Source organism: Amblyomma mixtum, chromosome 7 (assembly GCF_055824585.1).
Source record: "Amblyomma mixtum isolate Tamu chromosome 7, ASM5582458v1, whole genome shotgun sequence".
Classification (NCBI taxonomy): domain Eukaryota; kingdom Metazoa; phylum Arthropoda; class Arachnida; order Ixodida; family Ixodidae; genus Amblyomma; species Amblyomma mixtum.
In genome coordinates, this window is record NC_143018.1 from 49,298,477 (window position 1) to 49,315,468 (window position 16,992).

A 16,992-nucleotide genomic window follows, 5' to 3' on the forward strand; every position below is an offset into this window, starting at 1 on the left:
TATTATTGGGCCCCAAATATAATGTCATGCTTACGCCACACAGGTTTCTCGCAATTTTCCGGCAGAAAATATTACGTGAGTAATACAAAGCAGATAAGCATTTTTTTGTAGCGAGAGCTACACTACGCCAGCTCTTCGAGCCTTCAGCGCGGCACCCTTTGAGCTCCGTGGCGGCGCCGTGGCCTTGGGCCGGTTGGTCACGTGGTGCGGAGCAGCTGCTGCCGCCGGCGCGCCGCCGGCGGCGCGGCGCGCCGGCGAAACCGAGCTGCAACTGCTGTGCGCATGCGCCGGGTCGAGTGGAGGGGGGGGTGGGGGGGCGGGAGTGGAAATGGAGAGAGGTGTCGCAGCTGTATCAGTTGGCTGCTCGGCGGAGCTCGAATGTCACTCCAGGTTTAACCAGGGCTATTTTCCATCGGCAAATTCGTGTATTTTTAGTTAATTTGTGCTCAGTACTTCACAAACTGCCCTATTCGACCGTCAGTGCACATCGCACTCGTGTCTTCTACGCATATTGCCAATGGTGTCTCACTTGGCCCTCTGGAAAAGCTGCTCGTCGCTGAGGAATATGTTGGACAGAAGTAGCTGACCCGCGATGCGGTTATGCTGGCGGAGGAACGTAGTGTGCATGGCCGTCAATCCTGGATGCTCGTTAGCACGTTCATCACCTGCACAGAATAGATGCGTTTTCACCTCTTTTTCCCTCCGGGGGTCAGTGAGGGTCTAGGGCGTTTTTTTTATGTATTTATGACTGAGATATGTAGTCGGCCTTACGTAGCATATACAGCAGTAAATTAAAACGAAACTCCTGAATGAGGCTGTAAACTTGTCAAGCATTGCGTATGGAGGGAACCACAACGACCGTCTTATAGAACAGCAAAGCACAACTCACCTGCTCTGAAGCAGTACTGTCCGTTCGAGGGGTTGCTGCAGCGGTCTTCGTTGACGTGAAAACTACGAGGAAGTAGCTCTCCGGCGAAAATATAGTACTGGTTCTTCAGGCGACCTGCACATATGCACGTCATGCTCAGAAACTGTACCGGAGGATATATAAAAGCAAATTTAAACTTTCTTTTTTTATTGCGTTTGTCCTTGAAGAGAGAACAGCCGGCAGACATTATTTAATTTGCGCAATTACATACAAAGAGTGACCGTAAGCGCTGAAACTGATACCTCAAGCAAATATGACCAGTGTTGTTGCGAAGACACCATAAGCCTTTCGAAGAGGAAACTTTTTTTTTTTTTACTCTTCAAGGTAAAAGACCAGAGGGACAGCACTCGTTCATGAGAAAAAGAGTGTCACGCAGGACGCTGGCACACAACTGTATTTTACTAGCTGATAATTTGTTAAAGAGAGTGTGGCGACACACCCTGCGCATATTTCCGCGCAGCCTCCGCCTTGTTATCATCCGGCCCAGCTTAACACGGCTACCCACTGGACTGCGTTACCGATAAAACACAGCGCCACCGCTGCGTCACCCGAGGCATGCGGCGCCGACGGTGGCTACAAAAACAGGCTGCCCGGATGGGAACGGCGGCTTTTTCTTTCCGCTACCGAGACGAGCGTAGCGTTGGTATGCTCATCCGCTGCCACCACTAATCGAATAAACAGTTGTTGCGTTTTTATGTTGGGATTTGTCCTTCAGCAGAAACGACCTCCCACAAGAGTATGGCCCGCAACGAAACCTGTCCCGCTCTTCTTTTACCTTGAACCATGCACCAACTGGCCAAACAAGGTACGCTTGAATTCCCTTCTCGAATTCTCCGACGGGCATGTCAGAACAGCTATATAAACTCTGTGCCTACGCTGTACAGGAATGAAGAAAGCGAATCCAAGGTAGTTCCCACACCTCATTCTTAACAAAGCGAGTGCAGAGTCATCGAGTGGAAGGAGGAGTAACTCCAAAGTAACGATTAGGTGGCGCCATCTTTAAGAAAGCTTTGCAAACTGCAGAGAAATATGCGCATTATTGGATCCGCAGTCGTGCTGTCAGACTGGAAGACCTTGGTTTTAATGCGAAAGCGTTACTAGTCCCAATACAAGAAAATCCAGCGGCGAGTGCGGCGTGTAGAGTCTCTTCCCTCCACATCATAACCCTCTGCTCGGCGGACTCTCCCCCGCGGGACCTAGAGAACCCCAAGACCTGGGAAGACTGCGAGACCCTGCTGCGCTCGGAGGACCCGGCCGTGCAGGCCATCGCCACCGGCCGCGCTGCCAGTGTTATGGACCCTAGGAACATAAACACTTGAGTGCGGTGGGGTAGTGCGGGGACCCTGGGGCGTGCCCCAAAGTCCTGTGTAAATAAAGTTTTCTCTCTCTCTCTCTCTCTACTCGCAGATAGTACAGAAAATATCAGCGATGGCAAGAAAAATAGGGTGACGTCTTCAAGCGGCTGCATGACGTACACGGCAAGCCGAGCACCGCCACTTCAGGCAATCATATCCACGTCGTTCTGTTCTCTGGTCGACCTCGATGGACGCCAGTTTTCCCGACAGCATTCGTACACAATTGTGAAGCAACAGTTTGTTCTACAGCGTTAGGGGTGATGTCATACAATTTCTACTTGCATATTGCATTCATGTCCTAGTCAAGTTGGAGGCAAGCTTGAGAGAAGGATTTGAACTGAAGACATATGAACATTCAATTGTATGCCTTCCCGGGCTCTTTACCTCTTCAATTAAGGCGTAGTTGAAGTGTCCACCGAGATGTAAGAGAGTTACTGCGCTATTTTCTTTCCTAAGAAACCAGTTTTCGTGTCAAAATTAGGACGCAACAATTCGCCGTACAGACTTCCGAGTGGTGTCGTACGCGCGCTCCTTTGTGTGTGGGTGTAAACGCACCTAGGGACAGTAATGCTTCAGCATTCCCGCACGTAAGCAGTCTTAAGTGTCTGCGCCGAATTTGTTTTTTGTGTTAGGTCACGAATACATCGCTATAAGCCTTATCTGTGTTATAGTTACTGCGGTGGCCTACGATTCGGAAGGTAGGGGAGCCATTAAGAGTTTACGCGCGGTATCTGCATCGACGTCGTCTTCATTACATTAACGCTACCACTTAACTCCGACTAGTATAGTATCAGACAAAGCGTGTGTTGCCAGTGTAAATAGTTTTTATGAAAGATGTATATCAACAGAAATATTTCAAAGATTCCTAAAGGCGAAAAGCTTATACAACGAATAATCGGTGGACGTCGCGGCCTTACCGGCAGTCGGAATTAAAATAAGCAACAGCATGCCTCATCGTCTACAGCGTATGTATTACGTTTAAGGTTTTGTTGTCCGAAGATTCAGCCGCCTTTTGCTTAACTGAAAAAAACCGTTATAAGTCACGATCTCTAAATATCTGCATGTTCCTTTCCTAACAGGTCTAATTACCCACCGAGGAAATTAGATCCGCTGTTCACATGGAATCGGTATAGCCGTAACCAACCATAACCACACACAACTTTGTTCCTTCCGTGTTAAAGATATTCTACTGCAAAACATATTGTCTCTTACATCTTCAGGTACGAAATTCAGTGCTTACATTATTAGACCACCCGCCAACGCTACTTCATTTCAGGAAGGGTTGAGGATTTGATCCGTTTTTATTGTTACGCTGTACTCGGTGCCAATCTTGTGGACGAAACTGGCATGATTCCAGTTAACCGCGGGGTCTTTGGCACATAATCATCAATGCTCATCTGCCATATTCTGCACACTTTCCCAGAGCCTTCTAAGCAAAACGTATTTATGCTGTTCATTTGTCTATCATCATAATTACCACAGTATCATCCGAACTACGTACATTGCAACACAAACACGTTATCAATATCACTCCAGTTAACCCTGCATTTTTATGTTTCCTGTTATTGAAAAATACGCATAATTCTCGCTGCAAAAGCTGAACTTACCGCCGGACATTGATCGGAGTCTGAGAGTATCCGCCTGTGAGCTCCCGTATATCTGAGACGTGTCTATGTAGGAAGTGAGAATGTCCTGCTGTTGTCGCTGTCCTGCGAAACAGTTAAAAAAATCACAATTTTAACGGTGGTACTAAAGAAGGGTGTTATATTAGGACGTCTCTATTTTTCAAACCGTTGTTTGTTTAGCAATGAAGAGAATAATACAGTTTCCACATTTCCACAAGCAGTCATTTAATCCGATCATCAGTTGAAAACTTAATAAAGTTCACGAACAAGAACCTACGAGTGTGTTAATATTGTTTTTTTTTTGCGTAGTTTTATTTTTACTTTCTTAATTACACTTTCTTGTTACGACAATTTAGTTTTTCAGAGAAGATTGCCTCTGGAAGAAAAGAAAAACGATTTTTAAATATAATTTCGAACTTTCAAATTATGTATACTGCAAATGCTCCGAAAAGAAAAACTGGCTCCAAGTATTAGGCGCATAGAGTTAATATGTTGCTTCAAAATGTAATGGAGCAGCCGACCTCTGTTGCCCTCCTTTTGCACATCCTAGCCAACCGCGGTGGCAGCCAAAATGCTTTCTCCTTTTGCCAGTTTTATGAGGGCAAATGTAGGGGTACTAATCTGGCAGCATCAATCTGTTTAGAAGATGCTATTCTGTCTTACAGTCTAGTGGCATTTATTTCAGGAATTTTAACGGGAACACTTTTTTTTTTCAAGAGTGAAAATAATTTTGCAAGTTTGACGCCCGCGGCCCACTCCAGCGATGCACAGTACGCGCTCTTTAATGTATTGCACGTAGCCTTTGGAGCTAACGAGAATGAGTACCAGCGCTTCACTTCTGAAAGGCGATGTTTCGCTGGACATGGACCGGCTGCTCACGGGCGCTGTTGCGAAAAAGAAACAAATGACCGGACAGTTTCCGCAGTTTAACGCGAGGTTCACCGACATGGCCGTTTCTTCACACGAAGCTGCCATCGCTCTAAACTGTGCAAGCTGGACTTAGGTCGCACTTGGCGGCACGAGATTTCCTGGCAACAAAATATAAAAGAGTACGCCGACCGGCTTTTCGACACCTGAAATCCGGAGCATTAACTTGGAGCACTGTGGTTCTTCAATGTGGCTCCTTAGCTCTGGCAGCCGCGGGAGTGCAGTTAAAAACGAGCATGGAGTAACATCGGTGTACGACATGGGTGCTCAGTTTGGAAAATCACCTTTTCACTTAAAACAAGAAGGGTCCAGAATAATATTCCCAAAATAAACGCCAGTGAATTATACTGTGCGATGTATTAACGTTCATATTTTGGATAGAAAGCAAGATTATTCAATAATATATTTTATTTCTTTCGACTGCCATGAAGAATGCAAAAAGCAGTTTTGAAAGCTGATGTGACAGTCAAAATTAATTTAAAAAATCTAAACTTTATGATTGTGCACTTCTTTCGGTGTTTCATGCTTGGGAAAAAATGAACGAAATTCATTTGCAGTCACAGCAATAAATGCGCAATTTCTTTTATGTACAAGAGAAACTTGCATAGGCGTACGCGAAATACTTAATTCTTTTTCAAAATTTTTACTGCGCTATGTTTTGATAACATCTGCCAAATTAAGATGGCTGGCAAGGCGCCAATAATTTTTTTTAAAGTCCAGATGTTTGAGTGTTTACCAAAGAAATACCAAGTAGTTTGACTTTATTCAAAGAAATTGAAGATGGCCGATCACAGAGTCTAGCCCATCTGGCGCGGAACGACCCGAAAGGAAACTAACAGTCGTGGACTTTTTGTTGGACAGCTTGTTTCTTGCATATGTAACCCCGAGCCGCTAGCATCCGCAACAAAAATGCGTTTCAAAGAAATACACCTTATAAACTAAATGTATTTATTTACAGGCCGCCATGATGCCTTTGGTGACTTAAATTTTCACAGCAAATTTAATGGTGACAATGGCGTTGCCAAAAAGTATTTACGTCAAGGCCCATTAGCATATTTCTCTTAGAACCGACCGCTTAAAGGAGTTTCCAAACTTAACCTGCGGCGCGCATGCTTCTCAGTGTTTTTTTTGCATTTGCCATAAACGACTGGAACACCTTGGATGAAATAATTGGCAGAGTACCTTCACATTCTACCTTGCTTCTATCGGTCTTTCCTGAGGCTTGTCCTCATTGAGTGCTGTTATTCTTTTTTATATTTCGTATAGTGTTGATTTTTATGTCTGATTATTGTTGTTATCCCCAGCTGTAATTTCCCATTGGGTGATATAGGTGCATAGATTATGAAATAAAGTTCAGCAATGTTACTGTTAGCCTCATTTCAAAAGTCGAGAAAAGTGGTTGTAAGTTCACTGTCTTCCCCTGTACACCTTGGTGCAGTAAAAAGTATTGGCAGAATAGCGTCACCGAGGCTGCGGTGTGGATCAATTAGTTCATTATAAAATTTTAAACTCAGCTATGCTCCTCACTGTTCCTGTGTAAAAGTGGTAGCCCAACTAGGGATGTGAATTGGCTACTGGTGGCACTGTGGAATGATTCACCTTAGAATTGAGTAAGGGCATAAAGGAATTCCTCACACATGACTAATCACCGCAGCTCTACGAACGAAATGCCCGAGTACTTGCCTAGTGTGCAGCGAGTGCACGCTGCCGATCGGGGCAGGTTCATGCAGGTCTGGCCGAACTGGCCGAAGAAAGGATCGTCCGGGAACAGGTCGATGGAGAAGCAGTTGGAGGCGTTGCGGCGCCCTGGCGAGCAGCAGTCGATGACGTTGTTGGGATCTGTGGTACCCCGCCATAAGACACTTTAGCATCGTCTTTTTTTTCTTTATTTTCGAGATTGACATGAAAACAATAAGACCACTTCAGCTACACTTGAGCTGATACGGGTGAAGTTAAAATTTCTTAAGTTTCACTAGATCATCTAGTAGTGTTACCCACTGGGGTGGGTCACGCTGCGCCTGGTAACATTCCCGCAGATAAACAGCACTTTCAACAAAGTTCTCACCTGTACTACGAGTGTTTATATCAGCATGCCTTACTTGCATTCGCGTTTTACACAAGCTCTGGAGGCCAAGAAGCATTAATAAGTCATAGGGTACCTCTTTGCGATCAACTGGTAGAAATCTGATACCATAAGGGTGCAGTGGTAGTTCTTTCTTGATGGTTCTCTGCAGGACATCCCAGAAAAGTATGGCGTCCCAGCAGTCTAGGAAAACATGTTCAATTGTCTCCGGCTGCTTACATAACAGGCAATTTGTTGTCCATGGGACAAAGATTCCTTTTTCATGGAGCCAGGTTTTAACAGGTAGTGTATTAGAGTCCAATTTGAAAAAGAATGTTTTCACTGTCGGCCGGACCGGCATCATTTTCACCCGTTTTAAAATATCCTGCCCTGGGCCTCCACGGTAAGGCGCACGATACAAAGGTGGCGGCAGCATAATATCAACCAGATCCTTATACAGCTTCTTTTTGGGAACGTTATACAGGTATTCTAGTGAAAAACGCACTTCCAACAACCTGAAGGAAAGGACAACCTCACGCAAATATCCGTTTACAGCAGCACACATGTTTTCACACGATGACACTATGATTCCGGGGAGCAGCCTTTGCAACCGCATTTGCATAACAGTTCTCAAAAATATGTCATTTTGATCACGAAGGAAAATAAAGCGCGACACCACTTGACGCAAAAACAAATGAACCAGTCCAACGCCACCGCTTTTGACTGAAATAAACAAGTTTGTTCGCCTGGTTTTCTCCCAGGTCGACGCCCAAAGAAAAACTGCAAACACTCGATGGATTTTTTGAATATTGCTGCGCGACGCACAGAGCACATTCATCACGTACCATATCTTAGAAATCAAGAAAACATTGCACACAAAGGCACGTGAAAAGATTGACAGCTGCCTTCCTTGCCACGCGTCCGCTTTCTCTCTTGCCTTTAACGTCTCCTCGTTCTAGTGTGTGCTGGGATCGCGATAACTTTTTAGGGGCACCCCAAGGTACCGCGTCGGTAAGTCAGTCCATTGCAGTCGAGAAAAAAAATATGGTGAAATATCCCATTCCCCATGCCAATATCCTGAGCTTTTTCCCCAGTTTATCTGACATCCAGTTCGGTCGCAGAACTTTTCGACCACATTCGTAGCTTCACGAATGCTGTCTCTGTTTGTGCAAAATACCGCTATGTCGTCCGCGTATGCAAGGATTTTCACTTCGGCTGCCTGAAGCTTGAATCCAGAAATGCAGTCACTGTTAAGAATTGCCAAGCACAACGGCTCGAGATATATTGCAAAAAGCAGGGGAGAGAGCGGGCATCCTTGTCTCACCGACGAGCGTACTATGAGGCTGCTGGTAAGTTCGCCGTTAACTATAATTCTCGTCGTACAATTTGCGTAAGCCATTTTTACCCCTTCTACTATTACGTTACCCAGGTTGGCATGCTCTAGAATGGAGAAAAGAATGTCATGAGAAACACGGTCGAAAGCTTTTGCTAAATCTTGCTACATCATAGCTACTTGACTGCCAAGCGCGTCAACGCATTCTAATATGCTTCGTGCAACATGTATATTTGTGGCAATGCTGCGACCTTTGATGCCACAGGTTTGATGCGGCCCAACTAACTTGGTGATTACACTTTGCAATCTGCTGGCTAAAATCTTCATGAACACCTTGTAATCCACATTTGTGAGGCTGATTGGTCTACAGGACCCCACCAACATACGTTTCTCCGTGTCATCAGTCTTGGGAATTAAAACAATGTGGGAGGTAGTAAAAGACAATGGACCTTGATTATTTTCATAAGCTTCTGTTAATAATTTGAGCATCAGTTGAGCGACGTAGTGTTTGAATGTTTTGAAGAATATAGCACTCAACCCATCTGGCCCAGGGGCTTTCCCAGATGGTAGGTCGACACTTTAGCATCGTCACGGCCCACGTTTTTTCAAGAGAATGTCTTTGGAAGAGCAGTTCTCCTCAAGTCATTCTCCGCCGCCGCTGTGGCTGAGTGCCGCTCGGCTGCTGACGCGAAAGACGCCGGTTCGATCCCGGACGCAGCGGCCGAATTTCGATGGAGGAGAAATTCTAGAGGCCCGTGTACGGGGGGATATCAATTCACGTTAAAGAACCCCAGATGGTCGAAATTTCCGGAGCCCTTCACTACGGAGTCACTCATAGCCCGAATCACTTTAACAAACCTCATTCCTTCATCGCATCTCTTCGTTCCATCTTTTGCCTTTACACGTATCCTTCTGTTTGTCCCGGTTCATGATAGCCAAAAAAAAAAAACGTCTGCTGGTTAAACTCCCAGCCATCCGCATTCAACTTTCTCCTCAGGGCTAGTAATGTAAACAGGAGTAAAAGCTTTCGATCTGCTTCATCTTCGAGCCTTAAGTATCAGATGGGGCAAACTACCACTTCCCGGAGTTTCGTAATTTGCTCAATCTACGGCATGCACTATGGGCGCAAAGCGGGAAACATTGCGCACCAGACTGAAGGGCATGGCTTCCGCACTGGACGTGGGGTAGCGCACAATTTTGTTTCACGCAATTAGGAGACATGATCCCGAAAAGACGACATAAAAAAGCACTGGGCTTGCCCATGACTTTCGGTCACCGAGTTCGAAGATGTGTCCGATACTTGCGGTTCCTGTCGTTACCCTGGGCGGGCTGTTCCTGCTTTCAGTTTTTCAAGCAATGTCAACCGAGAGCTAAAACTAAGGCTTCATATAACTAAGTTCCCTCTTGGCTAGCTGGTTTGCCAATTATGAAAAAATGCAGGGAAAAAGCCACGAGAGACACACGTATAACCCGCTGATTAATGTCTGGTCGAATGCCCTGACCTCTTGATACTTTGTGGCCCTTGTCCTTGCGTTGTTTCATCAGCGGGGGGACAAAAATATGGATAAAGCTGAGACCATGAGTGATGCTTCAAAATTTCAAGCACCGTGGAGATAACACTCGAGGAGGTCACTCCAGACTGAATGACCGCATCTCTTACACCCCCCTGGAGCTTACTTTGTTACAGTGCTTGATATCACTATTTTCCCCATTTCTCCCTAATATGCCTCACCCCTTTTATAACGCTTAGGTAATGTAGACACAAGTATAGGCCGCCAGTCCTTGGTGATCCAAGGAAGAACATTTCGAACGCTTTATATGGATTGATGTCACTTCTTCAATAAACAGAGAAAAGAGAGGCTCATTACCTAGCTCGCATCACTGGATAAGGTCCTAAGTGAGCACTACACAAAGAATGCGACACTCACTCCCGAGGTTGATGATCTCCCCTGGGTCAGGCATAAGCGGCGCCAAGGCAAAGTCATGGTCCAGGAACTGCCCTAACTGCATCACCATGTGCGTGATGTCCGTGGCTGGGTGGCTCGTATTGGGGTGGACGGTGTACGATATCTTGCGGGCGTTGGGCAGCGCACTGCCGTCGGCCGCCACTCGCGGCGAGCTCACGCCTGTGCATGGTGGTGAGCAAAGCAGTGTAAAAGGCGACCGCACAGAAGGGAGAGCTTAAAACGTGGGGTTTTGTGTCAGACACTTCTTCAAGGTGTCAGGAAACATACCTAGAATATAAACAAGTGTGATATAGAAGAAGCTTTGCCTATGCTGTGTGTTTGCAGCTTTGTTAGGCACCCTCGTGTGAATATATCAGCAAGAAACTACGTCGTTAGAGGGGCAAAAATCATAAGTTGGCGTTAAGTACATTAAATAGTTTGCTACGCAAAGAAGCCGAAGATAAGTATGAACACCGTGTGAATGACGACCACTGGAAGTTCTGGTGAGCGAACCGTTGAGCACAATTTCGGCAATGGTTCAGCTTAAGCTTTTTGTAATTACTTGATTTCAATGACGCGAAAGTAGTTGCCTTAAGGTTTCCTTGGGTAACGTGTTGATTCTATGCACAAGCCTAGTTCTTTTTTTTATTTCACGTCTTCGGTTTAATTTTTGTGAGGCGTGCATTTAGAAGAGAGCAGGTTACTCACACGAAGAATATTCAAATTATAACCGTACAAACAAGCATGGACGGTGGACAGCGCTTTTTTCTTCCTCCTCATTCCGACGTCTATGTTGGCTTGCGCGGTTAGGAAATGCATTGCAGTACTGGCCACTAACAAGCCAGTGTGTGTTTGTTAACTATGAAAAATATATAAGGTATGAATATAATTTTTTTATTCAAACGAACAGTGGCAGAGGGCCAAAAGCGCTCAGAAATTAACATCTGCGCCTATATCAAAGAAATTTATGAGGCTGTATATCGAAAATTGAGCACCTTGTACGCAGGCAACATCAATTAACTTTGCCAGATTTTTTTTAAATCGTCTAGAATAGAAAATTTTAAAATATTAGGTTTTATGGAGCAGCTTTGTTGCCGGCCACAAAAAGAAGCATCAAATTATTATCGACGTATTCACTGAGTATACTTGCTAAGGACCGCAATCTAGAGTATTCATAGGAGGCAGCCTAAGCACATATGCAAAGGTAAAAAACTAAGGCAGATACAAAAAGGAAAATATAAGTGTACATATATTAGCAAGAATGGCCCGCCGTGGTGGCTCAGTGGTTACGGCGCTCGGCTGCTGACCCAAAAGACGCGGGTTCGATCCCGGCCGCGGTGGCTGAATTTCGATGAAGGCGAAATTCTAGAGGTCCGTATGCTGTGCGATGTCAGTGCACGTTAAAGAACCCCATGTAGTCGAAATTTCCGAAGCCCTTCACTACGGCGTCTCTCATAGCCTGAGTTGCTTTGGGACGTTAAACCTCAACAAACAAACGTAAGCAAGAATGGGATCCAGGTTGAAATACATCATGACAATACAGTCTATTGTACTCTAACAATACTGAAAAACTACAACCGAAAAGCGGAAACAAATATGAGCAATACCAACCAGGCAGCCGCCAGAAAAAAATAACACAAACTATGAGTACAAGTAGTCCGTAGTAATGCTGTTTTGAAATTTAGTGATGCTGACGTTTGTTGCAATAGGCAAACGTAGGTTATTTCAATTAAGCACAAGGGATGAATTGCTTACATGAGTAGAGACCTGCTGTCAGATGCGTTTAGCAAAGAATGGGGGACTGTGGCGTGGAAAAAAAGATTACGTATGCCTCAAAACGGCATATATTATAGTTATGTCAGAATAAACCACTGATTGAAAGAATAAACTTAGAATAAACGACTGCTGAAAAGCTAAAATGTTACTCATAGAAGGAATTGTAATTTTAGTTCATCAGAAATTCTTCAATCTACATACTGCATCGTTCAACTTGGCAAACCCGAGATCTCGACTCACTTCATGCTAAGATGTGGTCCTTCCTGCAGAAGTGGAAAATAGCGGCTGTTAGCGTATGAAGTTAGGATTCCGTTACTTTCCGTATTGAGAATTTTAACAGGGGTATTTCATATAACGTTACAATTTATTATCGCTGATGCAAGAAATGCATAAAATATAAACCGCAATAATTATCGCAGTTTCGGGTGCTTTCTCGAGAATAAAATTACCGAAGACACTTCGGAAATTCCTAAAGTGTGCTTGGCAAAAGCCTTGTGGTAAACCCAGTGCCGCTTCCCCGAACCGCCTGGCGCGGAATCACTGGGCCGCTTCGGAGCCATGCGTCTCACTCACTGCACTGCAAACAACGAGACGTCTGGCGAAGGAGCGGTGGTGTAGCTGCCTCCAGCGAAGCGCACGTTCTCGTTCTACCGCTGCTGTGTGACGTCACGGTTGCTATGCACAGCAGCGCCCCCCACCGGCGCGCCGGTTGCTAAGGAGGGGAGGAGGTTGCGCCGGAGGAGAGGCCACAGTTGGCACGATTCCAGCGCACGGACGGACAGCGCGAGCATGAGCAATCAAAGGCTTTCGGCTTAAAATCTTAGGCAGCGCGACATGAAGACTAAACTATACCGTAAGTCGCGCGGGGACCTTACGAGGGGGTACCCAAAAGAAACCGGACTAAATATTTTGGTCGGCAAAGCTTCTGTGGTACCGCGTTTTGCCACTAGGAGCGCATAGAACGAACATTGCAGAGTCAGTAAGCCGAGTGCCGTCGTTGAAGGAGGTCAGAATAGTTTAGGCAGAGTTTTAGAGTGACGACTGTTTTGTGTGAGTGTCGTTTTTGCAATGGGCGATTTTCGTGAACAGCGTGCGCCGGTGAAATTCTGATTTTTGCTCGGAAAAAGTTGAATGGAAACTCTTGAAATATTAAGAAAGACGTACAAGGACGATGCTATGGGGACAACTCAAGTGTTCCTGAATCGAATCCTGAATCAAAGCAACAATCATGCCAATGGAAAACTTCAAATTCACCTCGCCTCAAGAAAGCTCGTCAGGAGAAACCAAACCTCGAAACAATGCTGATTTGTTTTTTCGACGTGAGAGGAGTCGTCCACTGAGAATTTGTTCCGCAGGGTCAGACAGTTAGCCAGGCTTCCTACCTGGATGTTTCGAAAAGATTGGCGGTGTGCGGTGGAAGCGGATAGATTTGTGGCGGTCGGGTGACTGGTTTTTCCATCATGGCAATGTCCCTGCTCACACAGCCCTGTCTCTACGACAATTTTGGACCAAAAATGGCATGACCCCTATTCCTCAGCCCTCATACTCTCCCGAACTTGGCCCGTGCTACTTTCATTGTTTCCTAGAATGAAAAAATAGGTGAATGGAAAGCGTTTCGTTGATGTTGCTGAGGAGAAGAAAAAAACGACGGAGGCATTGTAAAGCATCACAAAAGATGTATTTAAACAATGTTTTGAAAAATGGAATGAAAGATTCGACAAGCGTATCATTGCAAGTGGGGAATACTTAGAAGGAGACTGAAGGTCTGGGCTTAAAATGTGAACAAATAAGTTCAAACAAAAATAAGTACGGTTTCTTTTGGGTACCCCCTCGTAGTGTGTAGTTGTGATTGAACAGAGCGATACAAATGCTCGCATGACACGTGCCCAGTACTCTCGAAGTACTAGCTTCTGCTGAAGTCTGCGCAAGTTCTGGTATTCGCAACATTCGCTCTCTAGTCGTTTAGACTGTAGATAGTGCTAACCAGCTTACCGTCTTGGTACGCCGCGGGTAGCAAGCGGTTCATGCAAGAACCGGCTGATCCCCATCCGGGGTTCTGTAAGTTGTTGCACGTGCCGTCGGCTTCGCGGTACTTCTTGGTCGCGTTGCACCTGACGCCGGTCAGTGGACAGAAGCCGGACAGCGCGGTCGAGGCGAGGTTCACCGCTTCAAGTCTTTCGACCTCGTCCTCCCTCCAGGCATCCTCGCTTGAGTCGCTGAGGCTGCAGTTTAGCGTCTCATTATTGGTCAGGAGAGAACAGCATTTACTACTTCTTCAATAAACGGCCCACTGCTCATTCTAAAGAGATCATGCGAGAGACTAGTAGGGAAGGGCGATCATCTTCAAGGCAACTTCCTTATCTCGTGATCAAGCCTACCTAATGTAATCTGTTGACGTCATTTAGCGAGTGCTAAAGTGCTTCAAAGACACAGCTAGCGATATATTTTTCTACGCGTCGCATCATCGGCGTGGTGTCAGATGTTAACATCCTTGAGAAAGTATTTTCAGTGCAGCATTATGGTCGACGGCCAGGAATGGGTTTGTGCAAAGTCGTGGAGTGGTCATGAAGTGGTATGCAATATTCAGCGGTATGCGTTGGCTGGCTAATGATCGCATAACACTACCATCGTTCAGAAAAAAAGGGCTTTAACAACTGCTATAACAGTGCGCCATGTGTGTCAGTTGTGTATGTTTTGTTTCTCTCGACTGTCGGCATTTTTTACAGCATGAGAAAATGAAACTAACTAAAGAACATCAGCAGCGGCAGGTTTATGCGAACACAGCAAAAAAAAAAACTCATAGTAAATAACATGCTCAGTTAAAAAAATATATATATATAAGCAAGCGCTGTTGGCCCACGTGATTGGTCGAGCGTCGTCAACGACCCACGTTGGACATCACAAGTGAGGCTAAAATTTTAATTCTAGGCATTCTCATCATCGTCTAGGCATCATCAGGCATCGTCATCAAGAAGATTCTGCATATCTTCGCCGGGAGAGTGGGATTAGCTTCTCTGACTAGAAAAGTGGCAGTTTGAAACAAATATTGCGCACCGCTGGTTCGCGGGAGCATGAGACATTAGAGTGACTTCCAGGAGGAGTCGCAGCTCTGTTCGCTCAGGGTTATTTGGCAGAACAACGCCATTAGCGTGCCCGAACGGGACATACCTTCTCAGCAGCTCCTTGGTGGTCTCCTCGAAGAGCCGGGCCACCTCGGAGTGCTCGGCTGCCTGTTTGGTAGCCCTACGACTGTGCTGGTGGCGCATCGAGGCATAGGGGCAGCCGGCTTCGCGGCCTCCTTCTGCCAGAGACACGTGAAAGAGGAGGTGATTTTGATTTCCAATTAGAACACATCCATTCATTTTTCGGGGAAAATAAAATAAAATGGGAACGATTGCATAAACACACAAATGCATAGGAGAAAAAAAATATGCAGCGTATTGTACAGCCCGCTTTTTTTTGAGAAGTATAAAGGCCGTCGGGTTTGCTTAGCGGTCGCGTTTTGTGGCTAACTTTGCACTGCCAGCGTTCTGAATATATTAAATCAGAGCAGCATTTAATGTAGCCGTTCAGTAGCTCATCACTACCAGTGGTGGCACGAGAATCACACTTGACGGCTTATAATGAAATCCCTTGGGCGATATATTCTCGACAGTGGGTGCTGCACACCAGTTCAGTAAAATAGAGAGATATGATATAGGCCATGACATTAAAGACGAGCAACAAACCAAGGTCTAATTTCGTTATTGAGCGGCTCTGGTAACGAGAGAGCTGGGGAGGAAAAAAAAACAATCACTTTTCCTTCCCTTGCTGTTTACCTTGTTTACTTCTACAGGCCATACCCAAGACGGGGGATGTTCTGTTAATGTTCTTGGTGCATTGCCCCCCTTTCCCTCTCCTAATAAAACAATAAAATTCTTTCTTTTAAGTAAAACAATCACAGAATGGATGACTGAGAGATCTATGAAAGGCTTTCAGTTGTAAGAAGCCGAGAATGGGCTTTCTTCCTTCATAGCACGCGGCGTAACTGTTTAGTTTGTCGTGACCAGTCTCCGTTTCCATTTTTTTGAGCGCTTTTGGCATCGGCACGGATGTTTCCTCTTCTCGTGCTTCAAGTTGTCGTTTACCTTCGCGTCTAATCTTTCAATTTTGGTTACTTTACCCCAAATTTTCCTTTAATCCGACAGCATTAGAAGGCTCATCACAGAAAAACCCGGGCGTTATGGTCTGTCATAAAATTCACCGTTTGGTCTGGATAGGCTACGGGATGTACCATCTCCCACACCTGCCATCATACCCCCCCCCCCCCCCCCCCCCCCCCCCCCCCTGGATTATCTCTATACTCCTGTGTTACGTACAGTGTTATCCAAAAGTCTTCAGACCACGATTGATGCCTCTGGCCTGTTTTGTGCGATTAAAAATATGCGCCCTCTGTCCGAAAAGTTTCGAAAAAAAGAGAACACTATATTTCTCTCTCCACAGCTATGAAGTTTCTGGATTGCTGTATAAGCGCCTTTACATAGTTTAACCGAAATTATGATGTACTAAGATCGAAGGCTCACAGTCACATGCACCACGGCGGTCAAGAGCTCACGGCGTATTTCGCCTCGTGTCGGAGCTTACCGGACAGGTCTCGGCGTGTACGTGTCGCATGTAGCGCGGCAGCTCTCTCAGCTCGAAGCGTCTCTTCGGCCCTTTCCATGGCTGCGTCCACGTCCCTGGCGCTTAGACCCCATGCTCCGGACGCAGCAGCCGTGACGAGGACGGCGAGCGATATCAAGAATATCCTGTAAGCGCATAGAAGACCAATACGCTGTTTACAAAGCACAGGCCGATTAATACAAAAGAACATGTATTACGAAAATGGCAAATCACATTCCTTTCAAGTTAGAAGTGAGCGTCTGTAATCCCTGCTGTTCACTTAAGCAGTGTACCAGGGAATTATTTTTAGAGAACTGTTGCTGCCTATTACGAAATATAACAGTTTCTATTCGCTGAACCTAGTCTAAGATCAAGAAAACAGGAGCCGTTATTTGGGCT

General features: G+C 45.6%; 1 protein-coding gene across 1 annotated transcript in view; it reads right to left on the reverse strand.

Annotated features, from left to right (window-relative positions):
• LOC149336023 (chorion peroxidase-like) overlaps nt 1-16,992 on the reverse strand; it is a 48,482-nt gene that overhangs the window by 12,343 nt on the left and 19,147 nt on the right. The window contains exons 2-9 of the mRNA XM_089552528.1: nt 16,576-16,739; nt 15,121-15,253; nt 13,945-14,174; nt 10,159-10,356; nt 6,519-6,674; nt 3,891-3,992; nt 890-1,003; nt 530-665 (exon numbers count right to left, since the gene is read on the reverse strand). Of these exons, the coding sequence (XP_089408654.1) occupies nt 530-665; nt 890-1,003; nt 3,891-3,992; nt 6,519-6,674; nt 10,159-10,356; nt 13,945-14,174; nt 15,121-15,253; nt 16,576-16,739 (1,233 nt within the window). The remainder of the gene's footprint in view (nt 1-529; nt 666-889; nt 1,004-3,890; nt 3,993-6,518; nt 6,675-10,158; nt 10,357-13,944; nt 14,175-15,120; nt 15,254-16,575; nt 16,740-16,992) is intronic.